The 23704-nt window shown below is 35.2% G+C and overlaps 2 protein-coding genes across 2 annotated transcripts in view; one reads left to right on the forward strand and one right to left on the reverse strand.

Moving 5' to 3' along the window:
- LOC126889755 (uncharacterized) overlaps positions 1 to 23704 on the reverse strand; it is a 1061577-nt gene that overhangs the window by 908419 nt on the left and 129454 nt on the right. The window lies entirely within an intron of this gene.
- LOC126889760 (glucose dehydrogenase [FAD, quinone]-like) lies at positions 766 to 19199 on the forward strand. The gene is made up of 3 exons (XM_050658333.1): positions 766 to 979; positions 11671 to 11886; positions 17678 to 19199. The coding sequence occupies exons 1-3, from the start codon at positions 808 to 810 to the stop codon at positions 19123 to 19125; spliced, it is 1836 nt and encodes a 611-aa protein (XP_050514290.1). The 5' UTR covers positions 766 to 807; the 3' UTR covers positions 19126 to 19199.

The raw sequence follows: 23704 nt of genomic DNA on the forward strand, positions 1-23704 counted from the left end.
TTAAATATAGCAGTTAAGCGCTAATATTAGTTACTAAGCTATTAGGCCTGGATCTCGCGTACCCAAAAAGTTTATTAATAGCAAGCTCAAAATTTTTTAATACTTTAACGGTGTCTAATCGGAAAAATTTTGATGTATGGGAACCCTGGAACAGGGTAAGTTTTAATTGTAGAACAGGTTACAGGATTCGAACATCAGAATACGGAAACGTCCCATGTATTTTGTCGGACAGAACTTCCAATTGATTTGTTACCCTTTCATTAAATACTCATGCAAAAATCAGACTGCTATTTACCACCAATATAATTCTTATCATGTGACATGTTCTACGTGTCGGACGTATTAAAATGCCCGACATATTTGTTGGACAAACATTTTTTCATATATTATTATAAAGTTTGCTATTGAATAAATTTAAAAACAACCTGCTAGTTTTCACAATCATAAACTTGTCAGGATGACACGTTCCACAATTAAAATCACGTTCCACAAATTAAACCTCCCCGGTTCCAATGTTGCCAAACATCAAAGTTTGTCCGACTAGACACCGTTAAGTTATTAACAAATTTTCAGCTTGCTAATAATAAACTATTTTTTGGTACACGGAATCCAGGCCTATATCATATTTAGTGCAATGACTGAGTCATTTGTAATACTTTAACATTTATATTAGTCACCTTGAAAATATAATTAGGCGACGATATTGTTAAATAAACCGATAATTCTATCAAAACTGTTAAATATTTATATTTTAGAGATTTTCCAGTATAAATTTAAAAATCACTTTTGCTTCACTGTATTTTCACTATGAATCACTTTATGAAGATACTATGGCTCTGTTCACTAGTATCTTCTGCTTTCACTCAAGATCTTGATCAGCTGTACAGCTATGTGAGTGCAAAGATAGCGGAAACAAATTCGTACCAGACACCGATAAATAATGAACGTTTATTTAAAACGAATAATTCTACTATCTACGGTAAGTAAAAATTGATTCTACTTATTCCTTTCCTATTATAGCAATAACAATCTAGTTTAACATATTCATGGACACGTCTTCATATGCAGACACTAATTATTTCCCTTCGTATCGTAGCATTAAGTATTCGATTTATTTAATTTTCATTTTCCTCATAACTTAAAAAACTTATACAATATGTTTTCTATATCCCTTCTACTTTTATTAAATATATTTAGGGTTATATAAACAGGGGACAGAAGAAGAGAACTCATACTAAGAAAAACAAAACAAAACCGTACCCTGCTTTAACCGGGCCAAAAACAGAGTTTTTCTTACTAATAAAGAAGGCAAAAACTAAACACAAAAAACAACATTTGATTTCATTTGAACTGGGAATACCCTTCAGCATTCTGTGTGATGGATTACTATATTAACCTAGAAGTCAAACAATTAGGAATATTTGTTATGCAAAACAAAATTCTAGTTTTATTTTAAAAGATTTTCCATAATATTTGGTAAATTTGAAGTAAACGCGCCACAAAAGAGTAACTTTGATAGAGTTTGAATTTTGAAACTCTTTTGTAGCGCGTTTACTTCAAATTTAGCAAATATTATGGAAAAATATTTTAAAATAAAACTAGAATTTTGTTTTGCATCAAAATGAAAATACATTTTCGCGCCACGTAATATTCATATCAGATCTTTTGTAGCTGGAATATTGTATGCGCCACTCAATTTTACGGCGTTTATAAAAATTAAATGTATGAAGTTGAATGCAATGTTCCTCTATTACACGTTAAGCTTTATAAATGGTCACCTTTGTTGCATTATCTCCCAAATGATCTAGTTTCCATCGAATGTACACTAGATTTTTTTCTATTCGAAATAGATTGAAAAAATATTGAGATGGCCGGTAAATGAAGTCGGAGTGCCCGTGGTCAGATCAAATTTAGGGTCGTAACCACTACAACTACATTAACCATTTCGGGAATAATCGTTAATTGGATTATACTTTGTAGCTTAATAGCTTCTAAACGGCTTAACCGAATTTGATCAGTAAACATGAGTTTGAAACGTATTAACTAGTAATATCTGATGGATCTAAGGTCAAGTATGATAACTGAAGCTAGTACAGGAATTATTGAGCTTGAGAAACCGTTTTTCCCACAGGAAATAGATTTGATCATACTTATGAAGCATATAACTTAAAAATTCGAATTTTCCCGGATATGAGGTATACACCGTTAGATTCGTCTAGAGTCCTACAAACGCTCAGTTATTGGCGCAATTCGTAGGTTGAACCTGCGAAAAACCAAAATTTTCAAAGTTTAATTTTTCAGTTTTTCGGCTATACTGAGCTGTGTATATGTATGATCCTAACAGCTTAGACACCGCTTAACTCAGCACTATTGATTTGATGTATTTGAGGTTCTCCTGTCTCTTCTTGATCCGAAGATATATACCCCCAAAAAATATGCCGCTTTGTACTTACCAAGCCCTATACCTGGCTTATGGGTGGTCAAAAGTCACAAACTACACCGGTTATGAATCGGCCCTGACCCCCTCTTCAAACACAGAAAAAAAAATTCAAATCGGTTTAACTTTTCCACACACATACATACATATCCACAAACATTTTCCCTTTTTAAATAAAAATTGAGTCATATTTCTGAGCTCGGTAACTTTTGAATGGTATAACCGATTTTCAAAATTAAACATGCGTTGAAAAGGTAATGATCAGTACTATCAGAAGCCGTAAAGACTGGACTTAAATTATGGAATTTTTAGTTTTGGGGACAAGAACGAAAAACAGACCCTAAATAGGGAGGGCCGTAAAATCCACACCCTTAGACCAAAATGGATGGTTGACACATGAATGGGTGAGTCTTTTCCTGAAGTTTAAGATGGGAGTTGGCCCAATTTTTAATTTAGTCAGATTTAGAAAATCGAAAATTTCGTGTATACAGAGTTGGGATAAAGTATGGAACCAAGCAAATATCTTTGAAACGAAAAGAACAATATTTATGAAACTTTGCATGCAAGTACAACGACGCAAAAGGCATCTAATGTCATATTTTTTATTACTACTCCACTTCCTGTTTCACCGGAAATACCGTTAACTTATTTACTTTAAATGGGACACCCTATATATTTTTGCAGATTTTAAAAGAACTTGTTATTTTTAATTCATACATACCAAGTTTGGAAGAAAAAACTATTAAAACAAGAAATAAATCTTTTTACAGTTAAAAAATCGGTTAATTTATTTACGTTAGACCAATAATATTAGAAATAAAAAAAATAATTTCAAATCTTGAAAATTTTTGCTGTTCACCTCCTGACAAGGTGCAAGCCTATAAATAAATTGGTGAGTCACTGTTTGCAAGATTTCTCCACGTATTCACATTCATCAATAATTGTATATTAGAATAATTATTGTATATTATAGAATATATTATATAGAATAGAATAGAATTATATAGAATAGAATATATATTATAGAATAATTGTATATTATAGAATAATTATTATTCTTTGTCTCAAATCCTGCAAACGTGTTGGTCGCCTAATGTAAACACGTGATTTTAGATAACCCCAAAGAAAAAAATCTAACGGGTTGAGTTCCGGAGAACCAGCGGGCCATTCTATGAATCCTCTACGTCCAATCCATCGATTTGGAAAATTCACTTACAAAAAATGAAAATTTACCATAACCGATTATCATTAATATTACAATACGATCTTTTTCACTTTAATGAAGCATTTTTAATACAACTTATTTCTGTCAATTAGTTCAGTAACCGTTTTACCTACTATATTAAATTCAAATAAGTCATGTAGTGCATGTAAACAACAATTTTAGTCTACAGTATAGATGGTACTCGTTTATTTCCTACTACGTTGTCCTAATACAAAAAATTATCTACAGCCGCTTTTTAACAAATTTTCTTACCAAATTCGGTATGTCTGAATTAAAAATGACAAATTCTTTTAAAATCCGCAAAAATATACAGAGTGTCCTATTTAAATTAAATAAGTTAAGGGTATTTCCGGTGAAACCGGAAGTGTAGTAGTAACAAAAAATATGGCAACAGATGCCTTTTGCATCACTGTACTTGCATGCAAAGTTTCATAAATATTTTTCTTTTCGTTTCAAAGATATTTGCTTGGTTCCATACTTTATCCTAACCCAGTATATAGTGTGGCATGTAGGGGGGTTTGGGTGTGCACCACTGGCGAGAACTGCCGCTCTCTGGTAATATTTATTTACTACAGCAACTACTAGCTACTGTGTTTCTCTTTGTCTTCAAGAGTTTTAAACAAAGATCTTCTTCTTCTTCTTCCTTTATTGGGTTATATCCCTCGGGATAATTCGCCCAGCTTACACCAGGGAAATACTCTTGTCTTGCTCTGGGCAATCGAATATTTCCAAATATATATGCTAAAGCCTCAATTTTTTTTTAAATATAAGTAGAAACATCTTCTTGTAGGCCAGACAGTCCCTACAGGAAAGGCAATATTATAACATAAGGGTTACAACTATTATCGTTTGGAGGTCTAATATCTTTTTATATCTTTATCTTCTTAATTTTTTTAATTCAAAGTTGGGAATTGATTAATTTATAAGTTAAGTTTAGCTAAGTTAAGGAATTTAAGGATCAAGTTAATCCTACGTGGATTAAGGTTGGACATAAGTAGGCAAATTTCAATGGGGGTAGGGATATTTGTTTTAGCTAATTCTTTATATAGGTCAAAATTGGGTGACATATTTATAGGGCACTCAAAAATCAGATGATTCAAGGAACCAACCCGGCCACAGTCACAATATGGGTTGTCTTTTACTCCTATCCTGAATAGGTGAACTGGAGTAGCACAATGACCTGTCCTCATTCTAATAATGGTGGTTATATGTCTTCTGTCTTGGTATGCAAAATTGTGGTACCAGGGGAGTTTATCTATCTGACCTACAATTTTAGAGCAAAATGAATTATTTCGATTTTTCCCCTGCCATTCTTGCTTCCACCGATTCCAGATGGAATGCTTGATGTCTGGTAGAAAGTTGGAATAGTGAAGAGTGATACCAGCAGCTACATTTAAGGTTCTACCTAGATTAGCTAGTTTATCAGCCACCATGTTCCCTTTAATATTCGAGTGTCCTGGAATCCATGCCAGACTAATATTAACGTTATTTTCTTTCGCTTCAATGATGCCTCTTTTGGTCATGAACGATGAGTGTTCTGTTTCCATAGAATAGGTTGATCTGCCTATTTTCTGCATGGCACTTTTAGAATCCGAGCAGATGATTGCTTGTTTAATCCCATTTTTCAAAATAATTTGGAGGGCATGATTAATTGCGACAATCTCAGCCGTACATATTTGGGTATACTTAGGTAGTTTACTGGTATAAGAATAGTTGATCTCTGGGCTAAAGACACCAAAGCCTGCTGATCCTTCACCATCAACCGAGCCATCCGTGAAGAATTTGATGTGACTAGGTTTATTTAGAATTATTTTTTGGAGTTGAACTGAGGCAAGTTCATCTGAACGATTAGATTGGATATTTATGATTGGAATTGTTGATAATTGATGGTCTAGTTCAAAGTTATGGCATGGGTATAAGTCACTTAAATATAAGTTGGGATAAGTACTTTTAAATTTGTTTTTTAAAAGCACTAGAAATGGAATATTTCTGTTTTTCCAATGATTTTGGTTCCTTTGAATTGCCAAGTCTAACAGGTCGAGAGCGGAAATAATTGGGTTGCCAATTAACATTAAATTTTTTAATATAAATTTAGAGCTAAGCCATTCCCATCTAGATTTAAGCGAGATCTGACCACTTTCACTTAAGAGAGCATGGATTGGGGTAGATTTCATGCATCCAGTTATAATTCGGATACTTTTGTATTTTAGTTTCTCCAATCTTTTAATTAAGGAAGTTGGGCAATCGAAAATTACCTGGCAGCCATAGTCCAGATGGCTCTGAATCAGACCATTGTGTACAATTTGTAAGGTTTTTGGATCACTTCCCCAATAAGTCCCATAAAGAGCTCTCATCACATTCAGGCCACGATTTACTTTTTGTTTTGAGTTTACATATGAATTCCACTTTAAGTTTTTTTGAATATTTACCCCCTTTGACTGAATCCACCCAACCAATATTCTGGTTACAAAATATTACGTTGGGGGGAGAGATGTTCGTGTTTCCTTTTGTAAATAATATTGCAGAAGATTTGTTCTGAGATAGATTTAAATTGTGGTCTAACAACCATGATTCCATCTGAATCAAGAATTTATTTACATTAATTACCAATTCATTAATATCACTCCCTCTAATAAGAAGAACTAAATCATCTGCATACTGAATTAGTTTGCATGAAGAGGGGATTATATTATACAGGGAAAGACAATATAAGTTGAAGAGGATAGGGCTTAATGGGGAACTTTGGGGTAGTCCCAGACTTGATTTTCTTGGGCCATGGGTTTGTCCCAGTTTGTCTTTGACAAATAGCTCTCTGTCATTTAGAAGGCAGAAAATCAAATTATCCAGTTGGGTTGGAATGTTATACTTTAATAATTTGGAATACAGGAGTGATATATTGACATTATCATAAGCAGAAGAGATATCTAGAAAGATGCCAATAGTGTATTGGTTTAGAGCGAAGCCTATTTGAATTGTTGAGTTGAGGTATGTAAGGCAATCCGTACAACCTCTACCCCTTCTAAATCCTAGTTGTAGTGGATTAAAAATCTTAATATGTTCCACAGTCCACTCTATTCTATTCTTTATAAGAGTTTCGAGCATTTTGCCTACACATGAAGAAAGAGCTATTGGTCTAAAGTTTAACGGATTATTACAATCTTTATCTTTTTTGATTATAGGTAAAATTACTGATTGTTTCCACTGAACAGGAACTATACCCGTTCTAAGACTTTCATTGAAAAGTTGAATTAATAACAAAGATCCAACAACGGGAAGATTTTTTAACATGGAGTAGGAAATCTGATCCAAACCAGGAGCCGAGTCAGATTTAATTGAGAGGGAGTTCTGATACTCGTCGAGAGCAAATGGCGGTTCTAGGGCTTGAGGAGATCTAACCAATACTTTATTGACAGCGGAAAGAGGGGTTAAGCAACATAGAATTTCGTGGGATATAGGAGTAGAAGGCAATTGAGTATATATTGAAGGTTTCGAAGCCGATACCTTATTAATGTTCTCCCACACAACTTTTAGAGGAGTGTTTCTATTTAATTTACTGCAAAATAGCCTGAAACTATTTTTACGTTTTGATTTTAGGAATTTTCTTGATTTGGCTATATTCTTTTTAGCCTCGATATAGTTTTCCATTGAGGGGATATTTTTAAATTTTTTTAAGGCAGACACTCTCGCAGAGACGACTTCAGCACATGAGTCATCCCACCATGGAATGTGGTATTTGGAATTATTAGCAGGGTGAAGCCAAGGAATTGTTTCATCAGCTACCGCTGATATGGAGTTAGTAAAAAATTCGTAATCTTCCCTGGGAGAAGCTGAGAAAATGCTGTTTAAATTGTTGTGATAAGTAGACCAATCAGCTTTCTTTAGATTTCTTCTTTTACATGAATGCGGGGGAGATTGAAGACATACATTTAACTGACATATTATGGGGAAGTGGTCACTAGTTCCAGTATCTGAAATAGTGGACCACTTGCCCACCCTGGCTGTCACATCGACTGATGCCATTGTTAGATCTACTACCGACTTACTGCCACCAATCTAGTTGGAGACCCATCATTGAGAAATACTAGCTCAAGTTCCTCCAAAGAATCAAAAATAATCCTACCATTGTGACTGTCTCTAGAACTACCCCATGCCTTATGGTTACAATTTAGATCACCCATGATTAAAAATGGCTTATTAAGTGATTTCACAAGGGAAGACCAGTTGGATTTGGAGATAGAGTTGTCTTGTGGACAGTATGTATTAAGAATATTCAAATTAAAGTTAGGGAGAAATGTGAGTTGGAATTGGACATCATGATTGAAGCCTGGATTGGCAATTTGAATTTCCCTATAATCAATATTGTTTTTGATAAAAGTAATTAATCCGCCATAGCCATCCTCTCGATCTTTTCTGATTATTTGATACCCTCTACATCTTATAACATGTTGGTTTAAGAGCCAAGATTCGCTAATAAGGATTATATCTGGGTTAAGGTTTTTTATAAGGATTTTTAGATTGTCAGAATTAGTGTTATATGAACGTATATTCCACTGAATAATAGTTATCGGAGTGTTAGGATTCATTATATAGAGTATGTTTGCTAGACCAAGGAGTCAGAAGATCTCGAATCCTCAGGCTCGAGATCCTCTATTCCCCTCCGACTCTGGTTTACATTTGTATTGAAAGGTGATACATTTTTAGTTATACTGGTCTTTAGATCTACCATATTGTAAGGGATGGAGAATGATTTTGAGTTTATTAAGTTCCCAATGAAGGTCATGACGAGCTCCCTGTGAGATTGGTTCAGCATAGACATGGCCTGATTGAAATCCAAATGAAGTTGGGATAAAGATTGTGAGTTAGTGATTTGAGAATCATGAGCAGGATTGAATTTTGAAGTTGAGGGCTCATTTATTCTTCTACCTGATGGATTAATAAGTAGTCTTTGGTGGGAGATTTTATCATAACCTGTATTTTCTTGTATTGAAGGTCTTCTTCTTTTTTGTGGAGATTGAGTGACTTGACTAAAAGGTTTTGAATATTGAGCTGAGGCTGCAGACCTCCTCTCCTGTGGTAAGATGCCATTAGAATTATTCTGATCGTTATGTAAGGGGGGGAAATCGTTTAAGTTGAAAGATGAAATATTAGAGATCCTAGGAACCTGCTGACTTGCCTCATAAAAAGATAGATTAGAAAAGGACATTAGATCCTTAATATCTTTTTGTCTGACTCTCTCTCTACAATTACGACTACTTGATTCATGGTCAGAAGATTTTCAGAAAATGCAATATTTTGTACACGCATTAGATGAAGAATCCTCATGAGAAGTTCCTCATCTAGCACATTTCTTTTTTCCTCTACATTGGTTCGTAGAATGGCCATAAAATAAGCAATTCCCACATTGAAGAACAGGGCTGATGAATGGTGTGACCCTCATTGGTAGTTGATATATGGAAATTTCTTTAGGAATAGTTTTTCCTGAAAAAGTTATGCTAATAGTTCCCGTGGAGACAAATTCAATCTTTGAATCTACTTGTACTTTTCGATTCATTCGCTTAACACTTAATATCTTACATAAAGCCAAGTTTGTTTCTGATGCCTCCTTTATTTCTTCCTCTGTGAATCTTTTATTAACTCCCCTTACTATACCCCTACAAGAAATCTGATGAAATGGAATGAACACGTCATACCCTAGGGCTTCCCAATCTTTCCTCACAACGAAATCGTTGGCTGCTTTTCTAGTGGCAAATAATACCCCTATCCTGTTTTTACCTTTTCTACTGATTTTCGTGATGTCTTTAATTTTTAAAACGGAAATAGATTTAGCTATACTTAACACGTGGTAATCTCCAATATTTTTCTCCTGACCCTGAACAAATACTTCATAAGGACCTATATCGGTCTCCGAATATAGTATTTGTTTTTTTCCTTTAAGACTTTTCTGAATAATTGGAGGTTGAGATTGACATTCAAGTTGGTTGATTTTATTAGGAGGGTCAGGTGGTGGAGTAGGATCGGGAGGAACTTCTTCCTCCATCTTATGCGGCAGATTGACGAATTTAAAATCTATGTCAGTCGATGCAAATTAGAAATTAACAGGAAAATATAGATAGTTTTGGCCCTTACCCTTTGGATGAGTTTCAAAAGTCGTCCGTTCACCTCGAACGATAATCACAGATTTGTCTATTTTAAGTTTTCTTCCAAAAAATCAAATGTCAAACACAACAAAATTCACAACAGATATTCACTGCGAAAAGAAGCCGAGGCTGTTCATCCCAGCGGACCTCGACTTCTTATCAACTATAAATAAAAAATTAACAAGAACTAACAACTGTTTTCAAATTAAATTAAGTTTGATGAGGTTTTTTTAGCAAAAATTAAAAAGTGTCAACTCTGACACTTTTTTTTTTGTAATCCTTGAATCAAAGATAACTGTCTGTAATATAAGTGTCAAAGTCATGTTGTTTGTAGTGTAGAAGGTTATGTAACATTTCTGTTTGTATATTTGTTTTTCTTCTTCTTTTATGGCCTTTGAGAGCTGTACTCATTTAGCCAGCAATATTTCTTAAAATTAACTCCTAATTAAACCTACCATACAACAAAACTATTATTAAGAATCAACCAATCAAGGGCAGGGAAGGGAAAGTAAAGTTGTTTACAAAATAAACTGTCGTTAATATATAAATTAAATAAATAAATAAATTATAGAAAATCTATGGTTTCGTTTTGATTTAAATCTGTCTCCCTCCATCCTCCGATAGTACTATCTCTAGGTCTACCCGTTGTCAAGGAGGCTCTGCAGAAAACAAATTTACACCAAAACGGCCGTAGTTTTCGGTACAAAAATAAAACTATTTATACCGCAGTATGGTTAGAACGCCCTCTAACGGGGAGTAAGTGAAATGAATGTTGACTCGAATGAAAATAAATTATAATTTGAAAACAATAATTTGACATTATATTTAACTTTCAATAATATGACAGACCATTACATTTACCATTTAAATTCTCACCAAATATAATAAGGACGTCATATAAACTCGTCACTAATTCAAGCCAATGAATTGCTCGCTGTAATAGGAATGGCATGACAAAAAAATCTGGTTATTCCCTATATATTTTTTCAAATTTGGAATATGGCAACAAGGGGAAAATTGTACCTAAATTCTAAATGTCCACTCCAATGTAAATACCTATCTAAAAACAGTGTTTTGTTCTGATTTCTTTCCCTTGCCAGTATTTTTAGTTGGTCATAGTTTTGAGTGTGACCCATTGTGACAGAATGGTCACTTAATGCACTGGATTGTACTTTATTTCGATAAATGTAACTTTTATGCGATGTTAATCTCCCCGACATATTCCTGGAGGTTTCTCCCATATATGTATATTTTATTGGAATTATTATAGGATAGAGAATACACAACATTGGAGCTTTCTTTAACAATATTTAAAGGGTTTAAATGTGGTGTGTAACTTTGACACCGTTTTATATTTCTGGTTTCAATTGTGATATTCGGTACTTCTCTAACCGTAATTAAAAGTCTATTTGTTGAGGCCTCTGATAGATCTGTCATTTAGACTTTTGAGACACCAAAATTAGGTCTGTCCAGAAGGTTCTCTGTGAAAAAATTCTTTGACAAAATCGTTTTCAATTTTGTGAGGCCACATTGTCATCTTCTACAGTTCTACATATTGTTCAAAATTGTCTTAGCTACACTTCCCCTTTGACACATTTTTTCTACGGCGTACCAATAATTGCTGGTAAATCGACGATTTCCATTTTGTCCCCCTATGAGGGAGATTTTAGGCATAAGCCCGGAAGTAGGAGTGACATTTTCTGTCATTTGGCAAATTTTTTGATGTCCCAACATTGATATCGTCAGCAAAATTCAAATTATTCGTATGATTTTTTGGAGGACAAATATCTGACGACTGTACTTTATTTTTTTTTACCTTAAATAATCTTGCTAGGCATGCGAAAAATAAAATAATATTTCTTAATTTATAGATTTTGGACAATATGACTTTATAATTGTTGGAGCTGGAGCTGCTGGTTGTGTCTTAGCCAACAGACTTACAGAAATTAGCAAATGGAACGTTCTACTTCTAGAAGCTGGTGGAGAAACAAATGCATTTAGTGATATCCCACGATACAGCAATGCTTTGAAACAGACCGACATGAACTGGGGCTACTTAACAACCCCACAGAAAACTTGCTGTCAAGGTAATCTTTAATTGCTTAAAATTTTAGCATGATTTATTAATCTGACAATACTTTTAATCAAATAAAGCAAGTTGAAAATATAAAAGAACATGCTTCTTCTTCTTCCTTAGCTTTTCCCTCTTTAGGAGTTCCTTACTCTTATTGGTCCTTACTCTTATTCGCCAATAATTTCTGTCCATGTCTTCTTCTCCTAAAACTTTCTATCTTAACTCCCTTGCCACACAGTCCTTCCATCTTCTATACTCGACTTTACTCACCCTTGCTCTTTCACTACTGAAGTCGTTCCTGATTAGCAGCATTTTCAAGCTAGCTGGATTTTTGCAGTATTGGCCTGAATCCAGCTGGATCCAGCAAAATGTGGAATCAAAATAAAAACACTCTTTTAATGTTTTTTTTGTCTCTATGCTAAATTTCTAAACGACAGAAACATGAATTATTTAGTTTTTTGAAAGTGATACATTAAAAACATGTACCTACTTTCAACAGAACTGCACATATAGCCAGTTGCGGAGCAAGCCCTTCCGGTTTCTGTGCTGGTTGGTTTTAAGATCGTCAAATAGTCATAAACCATTGACAAATGATCGCCTTTCACTCCTTGGGTCTCATAAACCGCCATTTCATTTTCCAAAATCTTTTCGTAATCTCTAATTTCTTTGAGAACCAGTTTTTTTTTGGCTATAAATGTTTTCTCTTTCTCGTTTCAATTCAATCTAAAGTTCTTGTTCCAAAGTAAAATTCACTGGCTCCGGATTAGTTGGCCCATCTTCTTCCATTATCTCTTGCCTCTTCTTCGTCATACTTCTTTTGATTTTGTAAATACACTAATGCACCTGTAATCTCATAGAGGCGCCGTTCCGTGATTCTGTTGCGTGTAGTGCTCCCGATAGATCGGCATTAAGGCTACAGTCCTGGCTATTTAGTTTGTCATATCAGTAAGACAAATTTCATGGTTGTGTCGGCCGTTATCAAAGCGGACTCTATTCTGCAAACAGCTTCTACAGCTGGTTAAAAGTGGCGATTAACTCATTGAATATTAACCACTCGCCAGCAGAGAATTTTATCGCAGAATCAATGTATACCAATGCTTTATCGGTGCAAACTTGCTATAGAAACTTTCCAGCATACTGAGCTACTGCCAGCGCAATAAAATGGCAAGTTGCCAACTCACGGCTTTGAATAAAGAGACTAATGAAGACATTAAGTAATTTATTTTGAATTTGACACGTTTTCGGATCCGCGCTGCTGGATGCAGCACGGTTTGCTGGATCCAGCATGTAAAAAAACCGCTGGGTCCAGCTGGATTTCTGGATGCTGGATCCAGCAATTGCAATCACTATTCCTGATCCTGTCCCTTCTAGTCTTGCCCAGCATCCAACATAACATTTTTATTTCAGCCATCTCCACCTTGTTTTCCTGAACCTTCTTTATAGGCCACACCGCCGTACACCAACGTAGGTCTCACCACACACTTGTATATCTCTTATTTCAGCCCTTCCCGGTTTTTCGATCACAGAATACCCCCCTCATTCGCTTCTAGTTTAACCAATCAGCCTGTTTACTGTGGTCAGTGTCTCGATCTAGTATACTATTTTTAGTTAAGAAGAAGCCAATAATAAATTTAAATTCTCCTACTCGTGTTAGTTTTTTACCGAGCAATTATATGTCGCCAATAATTCCTTTTCCTCCCAACCACATATACTCCGTTTTTGAACTGCTAGCCTTAAGGCCTTTCTCTCCAATAGCACTTCTCCAACACTATAACTTCCCCTCCAACATTTCTTGGCTTTCCTCTACTAACACGATATCATCAGCAAAGAGCATTGACCAAGGAGTCTTCTGCCTTACCTTCTCTGTCAGTACATCCATAACAAAATTAACCAGGTGAGGGTTCAGTGGAGAGCCTTGATGCATACCAACTGTCACTGGAAAACTCTCGGACAATCCGACACAACTCCTTATTTTGATGTACGCTCACTCATGATCTCAAGAGCTCCTGTCTAGAAACTGTGTCGTACGCCTTCTCAAGATCCATAAATACTAATGGTAGCTCTCCTGTTTTCTCGCCGTAATTTCTGTTGTCCTCCTTCCTGGCATAAACCCAAACTGTTCTTCTCCTCTCAATGTCTCTCTCGTTAACCTTTGCTTTGCAATTCTTTTCCAAATTTTCATTATGTGCGGTAAATTTATCCCTCTATAATTCCTATAGTCCTGAATTACCCCGCTATCTTTACACAATGATACCGTCACAATTTTTCTCCACCTTGCTCTCCTCGAGCATTTCAAACTTCCACAGGTGTTCCATCAGGTCTTACAGCCATTCTTCATCCTAACGCCTCGTCACTCTCGTTTTTTTCTCACTCTTCCTCTCTCAGCGGTCTTACATTCTCATTTGGAATCTCGCATCCTCTGTCTCTCGTCTGGTGTTCTTCATTTAGAAACTTTCTAAAGTACTCATGCTATCTTTGATTTTCTTTAACATCGGTTCTGAATACTCTTCCAACCGTACTGTTAATTTGAGAGATGACCTGAGAAGTCATTTGATTGACTTGTCCCTTGCTTAAGCAATGTTGTATAACCTTTTCATCTCCTCAAGGAGATGGTTGTATAATCTTCTCATCTCTTCAAGGATGTTTCCATCTCTTGATAAAGTTATATCTAAAAGACAGAGGAGAAAGTATAACCCTAGAGATGACAAAACTTATACAAAAACTAATATGCACTGCAAGATACCAGACGCATGGAGAAACAGTATAATGATACCAATGTTCAAGAAAGGAGACAAAGAAGACCAGAACAATTATAGAGGTTTAAATCTACTGAACACCGCACTTAAGCTAACCACAAAAGTCCTAACTAACAAAATCAATAAACTAACAACTTTATCAGATGAACAACAAGGATTCAAAAAAATGTATAAACATTTTCAATTTCTTTGCAACACTAAAATGCAGCAGCTGCATAATACCCTGGTTAAATCTGAGAGTGCAGGAAGAGTCTATACTGGTTTCGGAGGTTCTTTCCTCCTCATCAGTAGCCCCATATCCTCTTCTCTCCGATTTCCCCACCACGTACCATGCTTTGGGCCTTTCCGAATTGCAAAGAACGAAATGACGCTGATGAACTAGAGCCATCTACCGAAAAACAAAGTAAGTTATCAATCGAAGTAGCACAGAAAACGACAATAAATATCGTTCCCATACCACCAGATTGACAACAGACGGAATACTTTCTTTGGTTACAACCTCCCGAGTTTTTCAAAAATTATAAATCATACAGGATGCCGAGGAAATTAAGATGAGGGAATTTTAAATAATTCACGTCCCATCTGCTCAGCGTAGTAAAAGTTCCAACAAGAAACATTCCTTAGTACTCAACAAAAGAGTAAATGAATTAAAAATGTATACAACATTTTCAATTTCTCTGCGACACGAAAATGCAGCAGCTGCATAATACTCTGGTTAAATCAGAGATTTAACTTATTTTGTTTCTACTTCGATTGATAACTTATTTTGTTTTTCGGTAGATGGATGTAGTTCATCAGCGGCATTTCGTTCTTTGCAATTCGGAAAGGCTCAAAGCATGGTACGTTGTGGGGAAATCGGAGAGAAGAGGATATGGGACTACTGATGAGGAGGAAAAAAAGCTCCGAAACCTGTATAGACTCTTCCTGCACTCTCCGATTTAACCAAAGTATTATGCAGCTGCTGCATTTTCGTGTTGCAAAGAAATTGCAAATGTTTATACATTTTTAATTCATTTACTCTTTTGTTGAGTACTAAGGAATTTTTCTTGTTGAAACTTTTACCACGCTGAGCAGATGGGACGTGAATTATTTAAAATTCCCCCATCTTAATTTCCTCGGCATTCTGTATGATTTATAATTTTTGAAACTCTCGGGAGGTTGTAACCAAAGAAAGTATTCCACCTGTTGTCAATCTGATGGTATGGGAACGATATTTATTGTCGTTTTCTGTGATACTTCGATTCATAACTTATTTTGTTTAACAAGAATTCAGATCCGGAAGATCCTGAGTAGACGCCGTATTTGTACTGAGACAAATCACAGAATAGGCCATCGAGTACAATAAACCAGCATATCTATGTTCTATAGACCTGACAATTGCTTTCGATCGCATCCAAGTTGAAGACGTCTTACATTTTTACTGTATAGAAGAAACATACCAATCAATATTATACAAACCATCGAAAACGTCTACTTTCATAATCAAATACAGGCAAATATAAATGGAAAACTAACGCAGTTTATACCAGTCCAAAGCAAAGTCAGACAAAGTGACTCGTTAAGCGTGACACTGCTCTTCAGTATAATAATGGACGATATAATAGAAGCAGTACGTAAAGGTCATGGTTACAGAATGGGGAACAAACAAATCCAAATATTATGTTATGCAGACGACGCCTCATCAATCGCCGAGACAGAACACGATCTCCTAAGATTAACATACATCTTCAATATAACAGCCAAGAAATACAATATGATAATATCAGCAGAAAAAACCAAATTTATGACAACATCTAATTACCCACTACGATGTAAAATCGAAATTGAAGGGAAAATAAGAAAGCAGGAAGCAAGGTTTAGATATCTAGAAATAGATATAACCAGTTACAGAGATGTTGACGATTGAGTACGACTACGCAGGACAAAGCTTAAAAGCAAGCGGCAGGATCTGTTAATGACACAGTTTGAAAGAACAAACACCTAAGACAAGACACAAAAGCAAGAATCTATAAAGCAGCAATTAGACCTATATTGACATACACGGCGGAGTCAAGACCTGACACATCTAAAACGAGTCGACTACTAGAAACAACAGAGATAAAAATACTCCGATGACTATCAGGGAAAAGTCTGTTGGATAGGGAGAGAAGCGAAAACATAAGAAGATCATGCGATGTAGAAGACATAAATGGATGGGTGACAAAACGGAAACAAAACGGAAATGTGTAACGAACACATTAGTAGAATGGTAGAGGACAGGATAGTACAAATAGCACGAGATAAGTCACCAAATAGAAGAAGAAGTATTGGCAGACCAAGAAAAAGATGGTGCAATAACTTAAACAATTTAGGAGGCTAATATTGAAGAAAAAACAAGCTTTAAAGCCTACATACAAGAAGGAAGAAGAAGAAGAAGAAGAAGAAGAAGATAAAATTATGCAGACGATCTTTCCTTAGCAGTAGCTACAGCGCGCTTGGCTTTTCTTTTTGCTACTTTGTAGATCTCTTTATATTTTTCTGTTTTAGACCTGTTATACCTTTTTATAGCCTTTTTATTCACCATTCCACCAACAAAATTATTTGTCCCTAGGAGGCCCTTTAGCAAATGTTTCTCTTAGCACTTCCTTTTCTATTCGTACAACTGTTCTGTTGGCTTTCCACAAGTTATTGACCGAATCTTTTTCCTGAAGGTAGCACTAGACAGATCACCAAAGGGCCGAAGGAGTATAGAAAGGGCAAAGAAGAGATGGAGTGACAACCTGGATATCTGATGAGAAGGCATCCGAAGATGGGACAGGCGCGAGCGTATTAAGGAAACATGAAGAAGAAGAAGAAGGTCTTTTTCCTCAAGCTTTTTCAAAATTGTACTCTTAAACACTCTTACCAAATCTTTATCCTTTCTGGTCTCTACTTGCTTTCCCTTCCATCTCACCTTTATCTCCATATTCACTACCATCGGTCAGTGTCGACTAGCTTTGATTCTAGTTTGATTCTTGTATGTCTTTAATGAACATAAATGTCATTTAATTAACTATGCTTTCTTTGTAGGTATGAACAACAATCAATGTATATACCCCAGAGGAAAGGTAATAGGAGGTTCAACCACAATCAATGCTGCAATATACGCCCGAGGTAGCGCATCAGATTACAACCATTGGGCAGCCATGGGAAATTTAGGATGGTCTTACAACCATATCCTTAAGTACTTTAAAAAGTCTGAACATGTCGCTCTTAAGTCATATGACATTAATTATCATGGAAAAAATGGAGAACTTTACGTCAACCAAACAACACCTCCTTCAATTGTTTCGAAGTATTATATAGATGCCAACAAAGAGAAACATCTAAAAGAAATTGATTACAATGGAAGAAGGCAACTTGGTGTGTCAAGGATTCAATTTAATCAAAAAGATCGTGTACACCAAAATGCTGCGCATGCGTTTTTGGATGGTATAAAGACTCGATCTAATTTAAAAATTGTACTTAATGCAGGAGTGAACAAAATTCTTCTAAAAGGTAAAAAAGCAACTGGAGTAACGTTTGTATTAAATGGAACGATATATAAAGCCACAGCAGGCAAGGAAGTCATATTATCAGCAGGAGCGATCAACTCACCCCAACTGTTAATTTTATCTGGTGTTGGACCTAAAACTGATTTAGAAAACCTCAACATTCCTGTTCGAAATGACCTACCTGCTGTTGGAAGGAACATGCAAGACCATCCTTTGTTTGGTAATCTATACTTCAGAACCAACCTATCATCTCCTGTACTCTCTCTTAAAGAAAATCTGGCGAACTATTTAGAAGGAAAAGCACCCTTTACTAACGGCAATGGCCTGGAAAATATTGCTTTTATTAACTCCGATCATATAACTACAGGAGAACTCGATATCGAATTTTTAACATTTGCTCCTCCTTTAGGAGTACCAGCAAAGAATCTGCAGAATTTACAAGACGATGTTGCAAAAGTATTTAGTGAGTACAATACTTCGACTGACTTAGGAGTTTGTATAGCTTTAATGAAACCAATGTCCAAAGGAAAAGTCACTTTGCAATCAAACAATATAGTCGATTTTCCTCTGATCGATATCAATTACTTTTCTGATGCTAACAATAACGATCTAGAAACAATGTATAAAGGAATTAAATATATTTTAAGCCTTGCAGATACCAAAGCATTTAAGAGCATTAATGCTACATTTGTTGCCAAGCAACCTCGCTGTGAACATCTTAAAGATAAAGATAGAGAATACTGGTACTGTGCATTAAGACATATGGCTGTTACAGAGTTTCATCCTGCAGGAACAACAAGGATGGGCCTTTCTAAGAGAAACTCTGTAGTCAATACAAACTGTGTTGTGCATGAGTATAAAAATTTTAGAGTGGTGGACGCTGGAGTTATGCCAGAGATTACAAGAGGACATCTGATGGCTGCTGTTTATATGATTGCTGAAAGAATTTCAGATGAAATTAAGAAAGCACATAGAGTGATCTAAGAAAATTATTACGAGTTATGTAAAAAATGTAAATAAAATTCTAAATAAAAAATAGATGTTCTTATCATATTCTTGTGACAGCACTTTTCCCAAGTTTATTTTTATACTTTCCTCCTTTTCTTTGATTACCCCATACATCACCAGGGTTTTTTTGTAGTCCTGTATGTATCGTTTTTCATAAATAGGTAGTAATACTAAAACCAAACTTCGTTATACAAATCGCTTATAATTTTAGTCTTTTGATTCATCATCATGATGTTCATGATCATCATCATTTTCTTTGCCCTTATGTCTATGCGGGATCTGATTCCCTAGTTATATTTTTCCCATAAGTTTTTATCTTGTGTCATACCAATATCAATACCCTTTAACGACATGTCTAGATCTAGCGTGTAACCCGGGGTATTCTTTGGTCTTCCTCTCCTACTCCTCATAGAAACCCGTATGATTGGATTTATTCGTATTGGGTGACTAAATTGTTGACACTGAATATGACTAAACCAGCTTAACCTATGCTTTCTCATTTTAGCATCAAAAGGTGTTTTCAACTAAGAACTGAAGGCAGTAAGAACAGGATAAGGTAATTACAAAATGGGCTTCCTTAAGGATTGGTGCTTGCCCCAATCCTCTTCAATCTATATGATACATATATCTGACATCTCCCCAACGATAGCAAATAAATATGCATATGCTGATAGCACTAGCCACCCACTATAACAAAATAGAAGGAGCAAGCAAACATACTGACATATTTGATAGTTCTCGGTAAACACTTTAGCTACACTCAAAAAAATTTAGTTCGTAATATTGATTAACAGTGATTATTAAATAGTATTTCGTTGTAACAAAAATTGAATTTTTTGTTTCAACGAACTTTTAGACATTGACGGATGTATTTGGTTATTGTCACAATGACTGAATAATAATTGTGAAAATAACTAGAGTACATTAATCCACAACACTTAACTCATTCAGCCAATAACTTACGTTCGTATATTTAATAAATAATGTTAATTCTGGCAGCAACTCACTTTCTTGATTTTGTAGATGACAAGCATTTACCTTGGTTTATCGTGACAACGTACAGATTTCATTAAAACAATGTACAAATGTTGTTAATATAGAGTAATATATGATTATTGTATAGATGTAAACTGATTGTTGTGACAACGAATGCATTAATCAATCTACTACTGTATTTAATAACCACAATCAATGCGTTTATGGTGACAATAAACGTAGTTGTTGAGACAGTAAATGTTTTGCTTGACCATTTGAAATGTAACGGCTTTTCCTTATCGTGATAACCCTAGCTTCGCTGTGTTACCATTGTTTAAAAAATATTTGTTAAACAATGCTGTTGCCTCTGCTGACGTGCCGAATAATAATTTCATTTCGATTCCAAGTGTAGTCCGTAGTAGAAGGAAGTTTTCGTGTGTCTATTGTCGTGTAATTTCGGTTGAATTATTTTTAAATTTTTTTTGGAATCCTGAGAAAACTAATTAGTATTTTTGACAATTTAAACGCAGAATAAAATATTACAGTATATATCGAGGGTCTGAAGCCCCTGAGAACTTCTATAATGATTATTTTAATAAGTCACCGGGGTGAAAAAAAGAAAATTTAGTATGATATTTAATTTCAAATATACCATTCAAAAGAAACTTTCTGTTTATTCTAAGCAACTTTCAGCCCTCGGTAATAATGTAGTCTATTATTCTGCGTTTAAATTTTTCAAAAATACTTATTAGTTTTCCCATGAATTCAAAAAAAATGAATGCGTTTAAAAAGAATTCGATCGAAATTTTGCACCTGCGCTCTCAAAAAGGATTAAAGTGTTATACATTTTTGGAAAAATCAAATTTATGCCTGTCACCTGAAGAGGGATCGTGTCAAGTTCGAAACATTGATGTTATAATATACTTTGATTATTTTAAAAATCGACCTTTCCGAGCGTTTTGCTTATGTGCTAAAAATAAATAGGTTAATAAGGGGGGGGGGGAGTGTAACACTTATTCCAGCGCACTGTATAAGTGAAATCATAATATGATTTCTCATATTATGAGAAATCACACAGTGTAAAATCCATTAGGTTTAGGACAAAAAAGTGGGATTTAAAAAATTATTATTAATCAATATCATACATTGGGCTAATGTATTCAGTACTTATTAATATAAAATACGTTCATAGTAGGAATAAACGAAACTGATTGTAAAAATGAATAGAATTGCTTGTAAGAATAACCGTATTTATTGTGGGAATGTACGGAATTAACTGTAAGAACAAACGGAAATAATTGTAGGAATAAACAAAATACGTTAGGAGAAATAACACTCTTTTTGACACAATGAATACCTAGTCTTCGTCGGTCAATTAACGACGTTGTTGTTTCAATGAATAGTGTTCGTTGCCTCAACGAACAGAATTCGTAATATCAATAAAGTGATATTATGGTATACATAGTGATTGTTCATCCACTCAATAAACGTAATACATTAGCGCAACTAACGAAAATAATGAATTGATGAACATCGCTTTGTTGTTTCAATAAAAAGAAGAATTGGACAAATTTTAAGTATTGCGTTTGTTGTCTGAATTAACATTTTTATTGATATTACGTACCTTTTTCGTTGAGTGTACTGGAGGCTTATTCCAAATACGAATAAAACGTTGCCATCTGAATAACAAGCAAGCAAATAACAAACCTGAAGCTGTAATGATTTTGTATATACCGAACGTGCACTGCCTCTACGCCAAAGAATCGAACCGTAAGCGCGTTCTATCTACGTCCCACCACAGATCATCCAATGTAGAAAGAGGTGATTACTCAAAGGTATAAAGGCAAGGCAGCGGGGAAGAACAGTAAATCTTGCGTCACCAAGCTATAGATTCCCTGGCTAACTGTGCTGCTACGGATTGGGTAGGCGCCTGTCGGGGCGGAGCAATTCTGTATTGAAGAGGCGGTTTGCTTGTAATTAAACCTGTGCAACCTCGTAGTGAGCAGTGGCTTCCATGTCCGGTCTGGAGTTGTTTTATGGATATCTGTGTGTGGATGTTGATATTTTGATTCCGTGATTACGAGACTGTGTGTGGTTATACCGTGTTATGTGGCTGCGAGTCTGTGCGTAATTATTAATACGTTGATTCCGTACTGAGGAATAGCGTGATTGCTCCTTGTATTATACTAACACTGTTATTGCATTGTTTGATAGTAGTTAATACGATTTTGATTTTCTTACACAGACGTCCGCCAAGGGGGCTTTTTTCGAAAGCGAAACGAAGAACAGGAAAATCTGGAACAGGAATATACAGAGAAAGGGTGTGGAAATAGAAAACTGAATACTTAACATAGTAAGCTGGAAATAGACGAAGGTAAACAAATCAGAGAAACAGGCAAGTACAAATATTTAGGTTTTAAAATATTAAACAGTGGAACAACTGAAGAAGGTATCAAAAATAGACTAGGACAAACAAGAGACTGCATACGAAAATTGAACCCAGTACTGTGGTATAAGAACATCAGCCTAAAAACAAAAAGAAGAATATACCATGACAAGAAGTATCCACACTTATGGGTGTGAAAATTGGACAATAAATAAGAAATCCAAAAACAAAATAAGAGCAACAGAGATGGCATTCTTAAGGAGAAGCTTCAGAGTAACAAGAAGAGATAGAATAAAATAACATAGAGATTAAGAGAAGAATGAGAGTGAACTCAGATTTAATAGACTACATGGAACAGAAGAGATTAACCTGGTACGAATATGTCAGAAGAGCAGACCAAAAACGTTGGATAAACAGAATAACAGAGTGGAGCCAGATAGGAAGAAGGAAGAGAGGCAGACCCCAAAGAACTTTCAGATATGAAGTGGGCAAAGCAATGGAGAGCAGAAATCTACAGGAAGTAAAAAATCTGGCAAAACAGAAAGAGGTGGAGAGAACGGGAATACAGTGAAAACTGTGAAAATCCTTAGTATATACATGTACTAAAATAGAAGATTAGGTTAAATATAAAATTCTGGTCAATCATAACATTGAGTGCATAGTTCCTTTATAATCTAAGAGCTAGTGAACCCTCCGACTAACCGTCGTCCTGTAAGGCTAGAAATTTGTCTAGTGATAATTCATAGCACACCAAGGCTAAAAACCATGACCTGGCAGGCATCAGCGGTGCACGTGTATCCACCAGGTGAATAGAAAAGTGCAAATTTAGGGGGTAAAATAAACTTTCTCCTGTAAGGTTTAAATTTAAGTATGTGTTTGAGTAAGTCATTTAGAAGAAATGTGTACAATGACAGGCGATTCTGAAGTGCATAAAACCTTGCCAGGCGAGGGGAAAGATTAGGGGTTTTTCCTAAAATTATTCTTTTTGCATCGAACAAATTTTTTTAGTTAAATCATTCCACACAAAAAAGGTCTTTAGTGTTTTTTCTCTTAAGTTAATAGTTTTTGTTATATAAGCGAGTAAAAATTTTGAAAATTGCGGTAATCGGCCATTTTTAATCCTAAATCGGACATTTATCTAAAAATTTCAATGTTTCCAAGGTACGTAGATATTCTTTAAACATTAATTGATGA

The sequence above is a fragment of the Diabrotica virgifera genome, chromosome 8, assembly GCF_917563875.1.
Source record: "Diabrotica virgifera virgifera chromosome 8, PGI_DIABVI_V3a".
In the NCBI taxonomy this organism is placed as follows: domain Eukaryota; kingdom Metazoa; phylum Arthropoda; class Insecta; order Coleoptera; family Chrysomelidae; genus Diabrotica; species Diabrotica virgifera.

What these genes read in the sequence shown, in the direction of transcription:
- LOC126889760 (XM_050658333.1), top strand. Translation starts at nt 808, where the DNA reads ATGAATCACTTTATGAAGATACTATGGCTCTGTTCACTAGTATCTTCT. An exon ending in GAATAATTCTACTATCTACG is followed by an intron (nt 980 to 11,670) that starts GTAAGTAAAAAT and finishes CTTAATTTATAG; the next exon opens with ATTTTGGACAATATGACTTT. An exon ending in ACAGAAAACTTGCTGTCAAG is followed by an intron (nt 11,887 to 17,677) that starts GTAATCTTTAAT and finishes CTTTCTTTGTAG; the next exon opens with GTATGAACAACAATCAATGT.